Genomic DNA, 14,008 nt, shown 5'->3' on the forward strand with positions numbered 1-14,008 from the left:
CGGCGTGGGCGGCAGCCTCCAAACAGACTCCATCAGGAACACGGAAAGCAGGGGCCGGGGCACAGAGGCGGATGTTCCGCCCTCAGCGCGTTGCTCTGCCGTCTGTGTTTACGCTGCAGAGAATGTTCTGAAAGGAGGATGCCAGTACTTCCAGCGTGGCTGCCAGTTACCCTTTGCCCTCCCAGTCTCCGCCTCTCACAGCCCAAGGGCCCCTTATAATGGTTTCGTTCCGATGCTGAGCAGTGCTGCTAACCAGGCCTGCAGAAAATAAAGTTCACTGGGGCCAATTTCCACTCCCCTGGCCAGACGCTTCATCATGTCGCAGACTGGTCGGCATGAAACACTCAGACTTGTGTGAAAACAGCCTGGAAACAACACGGTTTCCCGAGTTAGGCTGCCCTGAGCATCTGAGTGTCAGCTCGGCCGGTTTCCGGCTGTGGGATGTGGGGCCAGTTACTTCACCTCTCTGAGCCCTGGCCCTGAGGACCGTGGTGCAGAGGGGAAAGCTTTGGGCTCGGGGTGAGGAGACTGGGGTCCTTGTCCCAAGTCTGCCCCCAACTTGCCTGTCCCACCTGCAGGATAAATGTCCAGGACATGCCTGGACTGGTCAGTCAGTAAGTGGTGCGTGAATGACTGAGACCCTGTGTGGTTACTGGATCGGTCTGGCCCATCTACAGGACAATGAGAGTTGAGAGTTACTGACCTTTGGGCCCCTCCAGTCCCAATGCGTAATATTTAAACCCTTTGAACCGCAGAGAGAAGGCGTAATCTTGAGGAGATTTCTCATTGAGATTGATTTCTGAGTCCAGGCATTTCAAATTGGTAAAAATAATACATTAGTAAGGACTCCAGTTTGCAAGAGACAGAAACCCAAACAGCTTAAACGGAAAAAATCAATTATCAATTCACATAACAGAAGAGTTGAAGAGCCTGGGTACAGCTTCAGGCATGGCTGGATCCAGCACCCTAACAGGCTGGTCCCACGTCCCCTCTTGGTTGCACTATCCTCTCAGCTCACTCCTGTCTGGGGCGGGCTCTTCATCAAGGTGGCCCTGTAGCTTCAGGCGGCAGAAAGAGAGTTTCCTTTTTCTACGGTGCCTCCAGTGGCAGTCCACTGGCCCCCGTTAGCCTGCCTTACACGCCCATCTGCTGCAGCCAATGGCCTGAGGTCCCAAAGCCAGGGGATGATGTCATCTCTGCCTGGACCACATGGACCGAATGGGAGGAAGGATCCCCAGATCCGCAGGGGAGATCTGAATGCTGCTGCCAGAAGGGGACTGGGTGTTTGCTCAGCTGTCAGTGCGGCACTCATGGCAGAGTTTTCCAAGGGGCCAGAGCTGCTTCTGGGAGATGTGTCTGTGGGCTCCTCAGCAGGACTGCTGTGCCAGTCACCCCCGCCCCCGCCCCTGTGAAACCTCCAGGCCCAGCTCTGTGTTCTCGGGGTTCTACAGCTGAAAGGAGCCCATATCCTGGCCTTCAGGACACTTACTACTGGAGGACAAGCCCCACCTTCAGGATAAGGCTGCCTTCCTGCCTGGGACACGTCTGTGGTTCCAGACCTCCCAGACTGCTCCCCCGGAACATACGCCATCCCGCCCACACCGCGCTGCATCTGCCCGGAACCCCTGCTCTTCACTCCAGTCCCTGGAAGACCCTCCAATCTTCCGCTCAGCCCACCTTCAAGGCCAGCCCCTCAAGGCCTGGCCGCCCTGTCCCCGGCCTGGGCAGAACTAGGGACCCCTCTGCTCCGGAACACGCCACCCGTTCTGCTCTCTGCACCTCCTGTCTGTGATGCAAAGACGCCTCTGATTCACCCCAGTGTCCAGGGTGCTCGGGGCTTTCTGGTTGCCTGGAGCACTGCAAACACTGTAATGTTGGGGGAGTGAAGGTGGGGGAGAGCAGATTTGGACAGGAAGGAGGGGAGCCACGCAGCCTGCCCGACCCCCCGGGGCCCGGGGAGGGGAGGGGAGACCCCTGAGGGAGGAGACCCCCAGGGCCCGGGGAGGTGAGGGGAGACCCCAGAGGGAGGAGACCCCCTGGGGCCCGGGGAGGTGAGGGGAGACCCCAGAGGGAGGAGACCCCCTGGGGCCCGGGGAGGTGAGGGGAGACCCCAGAGGGAGGAGACCCCCAGGGCCCGGGGAGGTGAGGGGAGACCCCAGAGGGAGGAGACCCCCTGGGGCCCGGGGAGGTGAGGGGAGACCCCAGAGGGAGGGATCCTGCCCGAGGCGCCTACAGCCCCAGCTCCCGCCTGCCCTGCAGCCTCTGCCCTTTCAGGGGGCCTGGTGGCTGAGAATCCCCAGGGGCTCTGACACCACGAGGGGCCCTGACAGCAGCAGAGCAGACCCAGCCCCTCCTAACAAAGCCTGAGGCTCTGACCTGACGCCCATACGCACCTGACATTCACAGACTGTCGCGGGACCAGGCTGCGGGTCTGGGGTGTAGGGAGGGGGAGCTCCGCACAGCCCAGCAAAGCGTGCGTGGGCTCCGTGGCCCGGTGTGCGGCTGCGTGGCTGCGTCGGGCTCCAGCTCTCACTGGACACACGGGAAGAGGGGTCCGGGGGCCACGGCGGGCTGCTAGTGGGGGTGCCTGTGTGCGAGCCTCACAGGGAAACAGCCTCGCTCCAGAGGGGGAGACCCAGGCCAGTCTCGGCCATCACCTTCCTGCCGTGGGAAGTCACCATCACAAAGGTCCCCATGCAGGGACTTTGGCATTGCGCCGGCCTGTCTCTCCCTTTGCATCTCTTGCTGGAGTCGGTGGGTCCCTCGGTGCAGGTCTGAGCCACAGCCTGCAGTTTCCTTGTGTTGTTCTGTGATCCCAGATGTCGCAACAGCTCACCCCTGATTAGACCCGGGGCCGAGGTCCGCCCTGTCCCTGACCCAACAGGAGGAAGAACGTTGTTGGTTCTTCAGTGAAGGAGCCAGGGCTCGCTCTGCGTCCAGTGGGCCGTGCCCGTGAAAGCTCAGGTCGGCGGTGAGGCGTCTGCAGCCCCCGACCCGGGGCCACGGGGCCCGGAGGTGGAGTGGGTGCAGAGTTCGCCCGTCCCCTCGCCGTGCCGGGGAGAATAGCAAGATACCGCTGGGCCTTTGCCGCCCCTCCGGGCTCTCTCCCCTGCACCCCTGGCCCCAGGATGCCTGCTCTGAGGCCCGCGTGGGGAAGGAGACAACGAGCCCAGCGTCCGCGTTGGTTTTCAAGCACCCTGCAAGCGCAGTGGGGGCGGGGTAACAGGAGCAGATGCGCTGAGAACTCGGGGTGCCCCCGGGACTAGGCCAGTAGAGCAGTCAGACGCGGCCCGGGGGGCGGGGAAGAGGGGAAGCGGCCGGCGCTGCGAGCGCCTCGTTAACGCTGGGACAGAGGGCGGGGCAGGGCCCCCGGGGTGAGCGGGCCCCCAGGCCCCTCCTCTGGAGCCACCCTCCACCCGTCCTCCATGCCCCGCTGGACTGACCCTTCCTGGGCCCGAACCCCATCCCATCGCTTTTCCGGTTCCTCCCCTCAGTGCATCCCCGTGTCTGTAGGGAAGCATGATGTGCTCCCGAGAGGGGCCCATGGGAGCCTCCGGCCCCGCCCCAGTCTGCCCCTCAGCAGCACCTCAGCTGCACCAGGCCCACCCTGCATTCTTCCCGCCACGGTGGGGTCAGCCCCTCCCCCAAACCCGGGCATCGCTCTCACGCTCCCCGGGCTCCCCACGTCGCCCTGCCTGGGTTCCGGCCTTCCCTAGCAGGCACGGGAGCCCAGGAAGCACTGGTAGAGAAATGACACTATTCATAACTTTATTTCCGTCAGTGTAGGAAGGTTATAGAGAACATTCTAACGCATAGCTCTTTACTTGGAAAGGATCGCAAACGCCACACCATTCGGAGTCCACGTCCTCGGCCGGAGCCTCCAGAGAACCCCGCGGTTCACCCGACCGCTGGCTCGCAGCCCACCCCTCGCTAGGCCCCTGAAGGCGGGGAGACCCCAGTCCTGCCCCGGACGAGGGCGCCCTCTGGGCAGAAGGGAAATGGCCTCCCATGGGTCCTGGAAGGGGCTGAGGCCATCCAGGGTCAAGCCACACGGGGCGGGCCTCTGGGTGTCACAGAGCTTGGGGCGGACAGGAGCGGGGCTGCAGCTGAGCTTCGCAGGCAGAGCGGACGCTGGATCGTCCACACCAAGGAGGCACCGCCTCCATGTGGGCAGCTAGGGAGACGGCCACCCAGGGTCGGTATTGACGCTGCCCGCTGGGCTCCAGACGTGCCGTGACCCTGTGTCTCACCCCAAACACTGGCCCAGCTCTTGCCTCTCCTTCCCAGTCAAGCTCTTCGTGAGAGAACCTGCTTGCTTTCGTTTGTCTTATGTTGTTTAACTTGGGGAAATGAGGGAAGTTTCAAGTAGACAGACTAGGATACAGAGGCTGAGCGCTCAACCACCAGGCACCACGACCATCTTCCCCCGTCTCGCCACCCACCTGCGTCTCTGCTCCCCTGTTCCCAGACGCGTGTCTGGCCCTTTATGGAAAGCTTCCCAACTCTGCCCTTGGGAAGTAGCTTGGGCCCTAGAGTCAGCAGACCCAAGTTCAAATCTAGTCCCTCCTGGGACAAGTGACTTAACTCCTCTACGCCTCAGTTTTCTAAGGGGGAAAATGAGAATAAGATCCTTTCCCTACAGCTTGAATTTTGTGCATACAAACCACGTGGGATGCAGTTGGTTAATTAGGGGCCGTGAGTTGCGTTATGCGGACCAGGTCGGCTACAATACGGTCGTGGTCTGTCAGGACCTGGATCTTGCCGTGATGGGAAACTCACTCTACAGGCAAAGAGGAAAAAAAGAAAACCCACCACAGTCGCAAGCAACGTAGCTGGTTTGCTTGAGCGGCTTCTAATTTTGCGTCTCGCGACGGCGGTAGCAGTGATGAAGCTGATAAGATGGTGTGAGCGGTGGTGATGATGGGAAAGCAAAGGTCATTGCTGGATGAAACCAAATGCTGGATTTGCTCGCCACTAACCTTTATCACGGAAACATCTGTAGGAAAAATGTGCTTGTTCTTATGAGTCTGGAGCTCTCTGGCCTCCACCTCCTTTCAGATTGAAACCACTGTTTTTTTTTAAATACTCTTTGGACACTCGGAGTCCTAGGGCTGCCGCTGCCTGGTCCGCAGCTGGAGCACCCCTAATTCTGTCCACACGTGTGAACGTGCTCTGTCAGAGCTAAGAGCCCTCGTTAACTCACCCCGTCCTTGGTCCGAGGCACCTGTAATCAGAACCGCTCCAGCTCCTGCACTGCTCCAGAGCTCTGCAGTTCTGCCAGGATGTCCAGCAGTGGAAAGGCCGGGAGCTTACCCTAGATTTCCTGTGCAAACTCATGGGGCCAAGGCCACAGCTGGGTCTGGGCTGGTTAAGAGGACATGTTGGCCTTAACAGAGGGTGTTTCGCTGGAACACCATGAAATCCTGCATTTACAACAGGGGCCGCACCAAACTCCAGCCAGCCCCTGGCAGCCCAGAGCGTGCGGTCTGGCCTTGGGCTGGGTGCTTTCCCTGAGGAGCTCACACTGGTCGGGGTGTATTAGTCATCTGCTGCTGGGTAACAAATTGTCCCAACATAGCTGCTCAGACAGCACACACCTGCTACCTCGCAGAGTCTGTGGGTCAGGAATCCAGGCTCAACTTAGCTGGGTCCTCTACCTTGGGCTCTCACAAGGTGTCGCCAGGCCTGCAGCGCTGTCCAAGGGCTTGACCAGGGAGGGCCCCTTTCTGAGCTCACGGGTGCTTGTGCACAGGACCCCATTTCCTGGGCTGATGGGCAGAGGCCTCCCCGAGGTCCTCGCCTGGCCACCTCTCCGTGGAGCGTCACCATACGGGCTGGCTTCCTTAGAGGGAGCTGGGGGGGGGGGGGCGAGAGGAGCCAGGAGGGAGCACCAGCAGGAGGGGCAGCTCAGGCTCCCTGACCTGCCTGCAGGAGACTGCCCACCCCACCGCGTCTGCCATATCCTATGTGTCAGAAGGATCGCGTGAGGCTGTGAGCACCAGGAGTGGGGTCCCTGGAGCTGCGACCAGGATCCATGGTGACACACCTGGGCTGCTCTCGGTTCATACGGGAACCACCAGGGAGACGGACATCTACACGCGTCAGCATGTGGTGACTCGATTACCTACCGTCTCTACGGGGACAGAGCCCGCACAGAGCAGTGCCCTAGGTGCCCAGCGCCCAGATAAGCCCTCGGGCGATTATCAGGACAGAGAAGTCACCTCGGGGACGAGCTTGGGGCCACCACGCCCCCCTGGCCGGGCCTTGCTCTGCTCTCACGCCACCCATTTCGTTTCAGCTCGAAAACCCTTTACGTCTGGTATTTTCTCCAATCTTACAAACAATGGAACTGCAGCGCAGAGATCGAGCGGAGTCCCAAGTCCCACCAGCTGAGCCCAGACCTTCAACTCGCCAGCCAGGGCCTCTTCCACCGCCTCCCAGCTATGTTTTCTGTAGCCTGGGGTACACGGCATTGAGTTTTTTGAAAATAGTTTTTGTGACCAGTTTGCTGATTCTTCTTGCTAAGCTTCCTTGGAGTTGTTTTTGGTCCTGGCTCAGCAGTGAGGTGATGGACGACAGGCTGGGGGCCGGAGCTCGGAGGGGAGGACGGCAGCAGCGGGGAGACGTGCTGGTCCGAGGGGGCTGCTCCAGGAACCCAGGCACGGCACGTGGGGCCGAATTCCCTGCCCCCACTACCCATCCCCCCCACCCACTACCCCTGCCCCGGCCCCAGGAATTCCCCTGGGAGGGAGGGAGGGAGCGAGGCTCAGAGCCAGGCTGCCTGGGTTTGTACGGCCAGATCCACACGGTTGCTGAGTGTGTGGCCTCGGGCAGGTTCCCGGATCTCTCTGGGCCTTAGTGTTTCCATCTGTGTAATGGGCAGTGACTTGTACCCACCTCCCCAGGTTATGAGGATGAAGTGAGGCCAGATGAAGGGTTTGCAAGAGATGCCTGATCCCCTGGTATGAAGGGCGCACCGTCGATACCGGCCTCAGTGCTGTTCACACCCCACTGACGGGTCCCTGCGTTAACCGGAAGTTAAAGCAGACGTTAGCACCACTGTATTTGTCTCCACGAGTCCTGGGGGTGCTGGAGAAGTGGGGGCTGTCGGTTGAGAGAAGGGTGGTGCGTGTCCCTCATGTGCGTTACAGATTTATCAGATATGATCTCACTTTGTCTGTCGTAAGCTCTGTTAAAAATTACTTTGTAATGTCAGTGGAAATGCTCATTTACGGGCCTGACTTCCTGCGGGCGGGGCTCACAGCTGCCCGGCGTCCTGGGTGACCAGGCATCGGACATCCCGTTTGGTGGCAGCAGTGACTCACGGCCTTCTTCTGGAGGAGGAGGGGCTGCACGCCTGCCCGGACGTGGCTCCTTCCTGGATCCTAGCGATCTGCCCCTCCTTCCTTCCTGGGCCGAGTCGCTGCTTGTCCCTCGGGGCCAAAGCCCCGCCACCCATGCAAACCTCCTTTATGGACTGAGGGGGCCCAGAGGCCACACAGTTACCCACACCTGGAGTCCCTCCCCGCCGGTTATCCCTGCTTAGGGGAACAGATGTATTGGCAAAGTTTGCTGAGAAGGTGAAAATACATTCGAGAATTGTTTCCTACTCATTTTTTTTTTTTTTTTTTTTGTGGTACGCAGGCCTCTCACTGTTTTTGCCTCTCCCGTTGTGGAGCACAGGCTCCGGACGCGCAGGCTCAGCGGCCATGGCTCACGGGCCCAGCCGCTCCGCGGCATGTGGGATCTTCCCGGACCGGGGCACGAACCCGCGTCCCCTGCATCGGCAGGTGGACTCCCAACCACTGCGCCACCAGGGAAGCCCCTCCTACTCATTTTGACAGGAAATGAGAAACAGTGTTTGACCAGAGAAATATTGGTGTAATTAAAGTGAACTGATGAATGTACAATTTTTGAAAGATCACGTAAAGAAATTCTTATTTCCTTATATTAAAACATTAACAGTGATCCTCAGATTATCAGTTAAAAACTTGCTCTACCCAAGTAATAAATCACGGGCTTACAAAGAGGGAAAGTCAAAACCGAGCATGGTCTGGCCTGGTCCAGCAGCAGCAGCTCCAGCCCCCAGACGCCCGTCAGTCCTGACGCCGGCAGCCGCCCCGCCCCGCAGCTCTCCACTGCTCCATCCCCGCCTCCCCGGCCCACGGCCCCGTGTGAAATCCCCCCCATTCCTGAAGAGCCAGCTGGGTGTTCTGTTTCCAGGAAGGCCCCACGTCCCCCAGCCACAGCGGTAACCCGTCGTGGCCCTTTGACCCTGTCCTCACTTTCTGCCTGGTGCTGTGACTGCTGTGAATTATGTCTCCTGTTGAACCTGTCCTGCCCGTCCTCGTGTCCACTCGCCCCGCAAGCTAAGCTGAGGGCCTGGTTGATGTCCAGGAAAACGTCAGCGAAGTTGCTCCGTGGCGACAAATCACCCCCAAGTCTCGGCGCCTGAAACGCCCCGTGTTTCCTCTCACGCGTCCCTGTCCTTTACGGTCAGCTACGCCTCTTGTGCTCCCAGACACAGATGGGGATCTGGGGGCCCCGCTGGTCTGGGGGTGGGGAGAGGTCGGCGCCGTGGAACGCTCTGGAAGCTCCTGCTGGGAAGTGCCCTGCATGTAACTACTGCTCCCCCGTCGTCGGCCAGGCCGGTGTCGGAGGCATGCAGCTCCCTCGGGGGGGGACTCTGCAGGGTGGGTGGGCGCCCCCTGCCGCGCCACGGGGGCAGAGTGAGCGGGCGAGCGGGGGCCGGATGGTGAACGGTCCCAGCCGAGCCACTGACAAGCCCCTGCCCTCCAGCTTCGGCTGTTTACCAAATGCCTTTGAGGCGTTGTTTCCTCTCCTTGCCGTGGTTCAGCACATGGGTGCCTGTCCAGCTGCCTCCCTGGAGCAGAGGTTCTGAAAAGTTGACGTGGGAGGCCCCGATGAGCCCACGGCCGCCCAGGGTCTGCGGGACGCAGAGCCAGGAGCCCGTGGGCCAGCGCTCCCTGTCAGCAGGAAGTCTACACCGGGTCAGGGCAGCCACCGTGTATCCCTGATGCCTGGTGGCCACGTCGGGGCCGAGCAAGCCGGCCAAAGTGCTGCCCTCCCTGCTCCGTGGGTCCCGCCCGCCGAGTCCAGCCCACAGCACCCAGCTGTGCAGGGCCTCTCCCAGCGCTCAGCCAGAATCCCAGAAGATTCCAGAAGTCGCTGGGATTCCACTACTGCTGTCAGGTGCAAGGAGCCCCCAGAAGTCCAGGAAGCTTCTCTATCACTGCCCTGCCCGGACCTCTCTCCGGGGCTGGGGTGGCGGGAGCGATCCCTCAAGGCCGGTGGGTGACAGCTGTGGGAAAGCGTCGTCTGCCTGGGCCGAGACGCCGGATGGAGAGAATCTCCGCTCTGTGCCCTAACCCTGCACCCGCCCTCCAGCGCTGTCCGTGGGCCATCTGCGTATCAGCAAACGCCAGGGACTGCCAGGCCAGGCCAGCGTGCTTTTAAAAACGAATTTCATGCATTTTAACACAGCATTCTGAGCCGATGTTCACGAGCGCCGTACTCCACAGATGCTAAGGTTGGAGAACAAGGGGCTCGCGATCCATCAGACGCTCCATTGGTTTCCAAACTGAGCACCTTCCTGACAGGAAAGGATTGCGCTGGGGGTGTAGACAGACGGCCTTCCTGCACGTCAGGGGCTCCCGTCAGGGTGGAGACCCTGAGGATCTCAGGAACCAAAAAAATAAGTCCTGAAACTGGGGTGCTTTGCTCGATGTTCACCTGGGTTTCTCCCTCCCCTGCTGTGTTAGCATCACAAAAGGCCTTGTCACCTGCAGCATTCATTTGGCAGGAAGGGGCTGTGCTGTAGGACAGCTGGGGGGCGTGGAGACAGCTCAGCCTGGGGACAGCAGCGCCTGGGGCTCAGCCGCCCGGGACGGGACCAGGGGTGGCGGTGGAGGGAGGCTTTGTCCAGCCCGTGTCGACCCCAGCGCCGTCGTGGGCCCTGGGCTTGGCTGTGCTTGGAGAGGGAAACTTGGGGGACTGGGGCGGCCACGCACAGATGGTCCTAACCCGCCACCAGGGTAATGGCTGTGCTCCATTTTGCCTTTCGCGTTTTAATCATACGACAGTGATTTTGTGATAGAGTCGCCCATGGCAAACACGCAGAAGACATTAACTTTATTTATGTTTTGGATTATTAATGTGGCTGTTAAAATTCCTCCGGTTAGTTTTGATTGAATTGTTTTTTTGTGCGATTCTGTTGTTTAATGGGGCGGTAAATAAGCATTTCTGATAATGAGGCTGAGCGTCTGTCACAGCCACCTGGTGGGGGCTATTAACATTTCCATTAGCGGCGGGTGGGCAGTGACAATACAGGAGCCACGCGGTTAGAGCAGAATAAACAGTCGGTGTCAGGCTGAGTGGGCGTTAATTACTATTTTATTCTGCACTGGTGGTGGGGAAGCAGGGAGGGGTAGAAGCGGGGGAGGGGCGCCTCAAGGAGGTCATCCTCTCCCCAGGAGGCCTCTCCAGAGAGACTGTGAGCTGGGCGGTCTCCCTCCGGCGCTGACCGCTGACGCGTGGTCCTTTCCATTCATGGCCCTAAATAGACTCGAGTCAAGAGGCAGCACCCTGGCCGCAGGCAGGGCCGTGGAACGTGAGGGTGCTGGGTTGGCGCCCTGGCCCTGCAGCAATGTCCCCGACAGCTCCATGGAGCTCCCCAGGGTCCAGCCCAGCGTGAAGTTCACTGGGGGAGGAGTCACCCAGGTGGGAGGAAGGAGTAGCTCCTGGGAGGCAGAGGACAGACGGGCCAGAGGGGAGAAATGTCCCCAAATGTACACGTGCGTCCTCCGCGTCATTCCCAACTTACCCGCGGCTGCCTGCAAGGCCACGAGGCCACGGCCATGGCGCCCTGTCAGTCACCTTTCACCTTTGATCTGCACAGTGTGGCCCTGCTGACACCAACACAGCACCCGGGGGCCCTCGGGGTTGGGAGGGAAGGAGTGGGACCGGGTCCTCCTGGGGGGCACGGAGCTGTGGCCTCTGTGCTCCGTCCCTGAGAAGGGGCAGCCCCGGGTCTGCAGACATCAGCTCCACCTGGAGCACGGCTTCCTACCCAGGATCCGGGACTCGTGGTGGGAACACAGATGCCTTTCTTTATTTATTTTTGACCGCGAGGCCTGTGGGATCGTAGTTCCCTGACCAGGGATCGAACCCAGGCCCTCAGCAGTGAAAGCGCAGAGTCCTAACCACTGGGCCGCCAGGGAGCTCCCATAAATGCCCTTATATTCTCCGAGTTCCACCTGGAACTGAGCATCTCCCTCAGTTATGAATGTGGCGACGTACCAGTGCCGCATCCCTGGGGCCTGGGACTCTCTCAGCAGCAGGGCCCCCGGGTGTGCCCCCGGGTGTGCCCCCGTCCTGGCGAGGTTGGAGGTTGCTGCGCCGTCTCTGCTCATCCCACCTGACCTCAGAGGTGTCGCGCGAGCAGCTCCTAAGCCTGGCTTCAGGGCTCAGTCACAAGCACAAGCACGTGGGTTACCGTGTCACACCTTCGTTTCCAAAGCTCTGCTGTGTCTCGATATAATCGGTTTTCTTTGGGATTCTCCAGGTTTTATTTCATGCATTTAAAGGCGCGGTTCTGAGGAGGGTGTGTGGTCATGCTGGCAGACAAGCTGGGTGGTCCAGGGCAGGGTCTCGGGACTTCTCAGCGGACCCCGCTGCTCTCTCCGCAGCCCCGGCCATGGCTCCGCAGCACGTGCAGGTGAACCCACTCACGGCCAGCCAGCTGGAGGTCACGTGGGAGCCGCCGCCGCCCGAGAGCCAGAACGGAAACATCCAGGGCTACAAGGCAAGGCGCCCTCTCGCCTGGTTTGCCTCTTCCTTCCAGGTCACTTGCGGGCCAGGGTCGGTGGCCTGAATCCCCAGATCTCCCGAGGGCTCCGCTGGGACCCTGGCCGCTTCTGCTTCCCGTCCTGACTCAGGCCGACAGACCCTCGGCCCCCAGCCGGGCGGCTGGAACGGGCTCAGCCTGACCTTGCCTCTGGCCTGGGAGAGCGGAGCCCAGTTCCCCGCGCGACCAGCAGCGCCTCCCGCCCCCTGCACCCCCTCTGGGAGTCTCCACCGCCTTTGCCGACAGTAAAAGGGAAGCCCTCAGGAGAACAGGTTCCCCCCGCGCCAAGCCCTGCCCTGGGTCCGAGTCTCTTGTTCGGTAGGTCCAGGATGGGGTCCAAGGATTTGCGTGCTCCTGGGAACCTCACTTTGAGAACCCTTACACTGCACTGTCATGATTCCACGTTCAATATCCCAGAGGGGGGATCCAAGAAAGGCAGCAGCCCGTTGCAGTCCGAGCATCAGGTGATGAACAATGGCACAGAGTTGGTGGGGGCAGGAAGCCCCCGCAGTGTTCCACCTCCAACATCACCCCTGCGTAGGGGGCTCGGACCCCGTGAGGTCAGCTAGAACCGTCCGGATCACCTCTGCGTAGGGGGCTCGGACCCCGTGAGGTCAGCTAGAACCGTCCGGAAGTGCAGTCCCTTGAGAGTTCCCCGCCTTCCTCCAGAGTGAGGCTGGGCTGTTGAGCCCACGTCGAGCAGCCATCAGACTCCATGGTAGCCTCCCCTGAAGACTATTGGGCCAATTCAACGTCCCTTTAAAAATGACGTTTGTAGGTGTTTTGTGAAAATAAATACCGTCCTCCACGGCAGGGCACCTGCAGTGATTAATGAGGTAACGGAAAGTCCCCTGAGCCCGGAGCCAAGGTGCTATTTATGTATGTCCAAAACATGTTTCCTAATTTCCTAATGACAGAGACATTGAACCTGGATATTGAGTTCAGGCTAGTAAGGCCTGTTCAAGCAGAGCGTCTCATCTGGCCAGTTCAGAGCAGCAGCTGAACTGCGTCTTGCAGGTGGATACGGCGAGGCTCCCCCGCCAGCTCAGCTCCGGCCTGGCCGGGCATGGGGGCGCGGGAGAGCAGGCCCCGGGCCTCGGCTGCCCTGCGCGTGGGCCAGCGGCTCTCACGGCCCGGCCTGTTGTAGGCCCACAGAGCCGAGGTGGATCCGTGGATGGGGGCTGTCTGTGGGTGGCCTGGCTGGCACTGGCTTGGGCAGCGGTTCTCAGCCAGCTGTCTAGGGAAGCAGTTCTGATGACCTTAGTAAACCTTTGGACGCGGGCATCATGTTCGCCCACGGGCGCATTAAAAGCTAGACGAGAAGAAACGGAACCCAGGAGAAACAAGGGCTGCTCCAGCAGGGCTGAGCCCTACGTGGTTCGTCTCCAAGTTATTTTTGGCTGTTTTAATATCCGGAGTATGGGGTCACATTGATCCAAGCCTTCGATCTCAGCCTTAAAGAAAACGTGGGAGCGTAGGGTAGAAGCTGGGGACTTGTTCTACCCACAGGCTGGAGCAGGGGGTAGATTGGTCTCCCTTCTGTCCAGAAGCTTGGGGGAAGGGGCAGGGCCCCCACAGCCAGCCCTGTGAGAGAAAAGGCACTTTCCTGGCAGCAGAAGGAGATGCCACCGAAATGCCACCTCCATCCTCAGGCCCCGTCCACCCTGGCCTGGCCTCAGCCACCCCCGACTCTGCAGAGCACAGCTCGGCCCCCGGGAGCACTCAGGTCCCCTCTGGCTCAGTGGCCACCCGCCCCCAGGCTGAGGAACAGAGGGGGCGCCACCCCTTCCCCCCCGCGCTGGCCTCCAGCCTCCGGCTCTTTCTGGCAGATCTACTACTGGGAGGCGGACAGCCGGAACGAGACGGAGAAGATGAGGGTGCTGTTCCTGCCCGAGACCACGGCGAAGCTGAAGAACCTCACCAGCCACACCCAGTACCTGGTCAGCATCTCGGCCTTCAACGCCGCTGGAGACGGGCCCAGGAGTGACCCCCGGCAGGGCCGGACCCACCAGGCCGGTAGGAGGACACGGGCTTCCTTCCCACAGCCTGGGGCACCTCCCTGCCCTGGCGCTGTTCCCCGACCCTCCCTCTCCATTCCCTCGGCTCTCCGCTCTGCCCGTCCTGTAAGTCAGATCCCGCGTA

At 60.6% G+C, this 14,008-nt stretch overlaps 1 protein-coding gene across 1 annotated transcript in view; it reads left to right on the forward strand.

Annotated features, from left to right (window-relative positions):
• Positions 1 to 14,008, forward strand: part of SDK1 (sidekick cell adhesion molecule 1) — a gene marked incomplete at both ends in the record, with an annotated part of 814,918 nt that overhangs the window by 760,559 nt on the left and 40,351 nt on the right. Inside the window, 2 exons of the mRNA XM_082671251.1 lie at positions 11,709 to 11,824; positions 13,696 to 13,882. Coding sequence (XP_082527377.1) covers positions 11,709 to 11,824; positions 13,696 to 13,882 — 303 coding nt within the window. The remainder of the gene's footprint in view (positions 1 to 11,708; positions 11,825 to 13,695; positions 13,883 to 14,008) is intronic.

Source organism: Grampus griseus (genome assembly GCF_964374135.1).
Source record: "Grampus griseus genome assembly, chromosome: 14".
NCBI classification, from domain to species: Eukaryota; Metazoa; Chordata; class Mammalia; order Artiodactyla; family Delphinidae; genus Grampus; species Grampus griseus.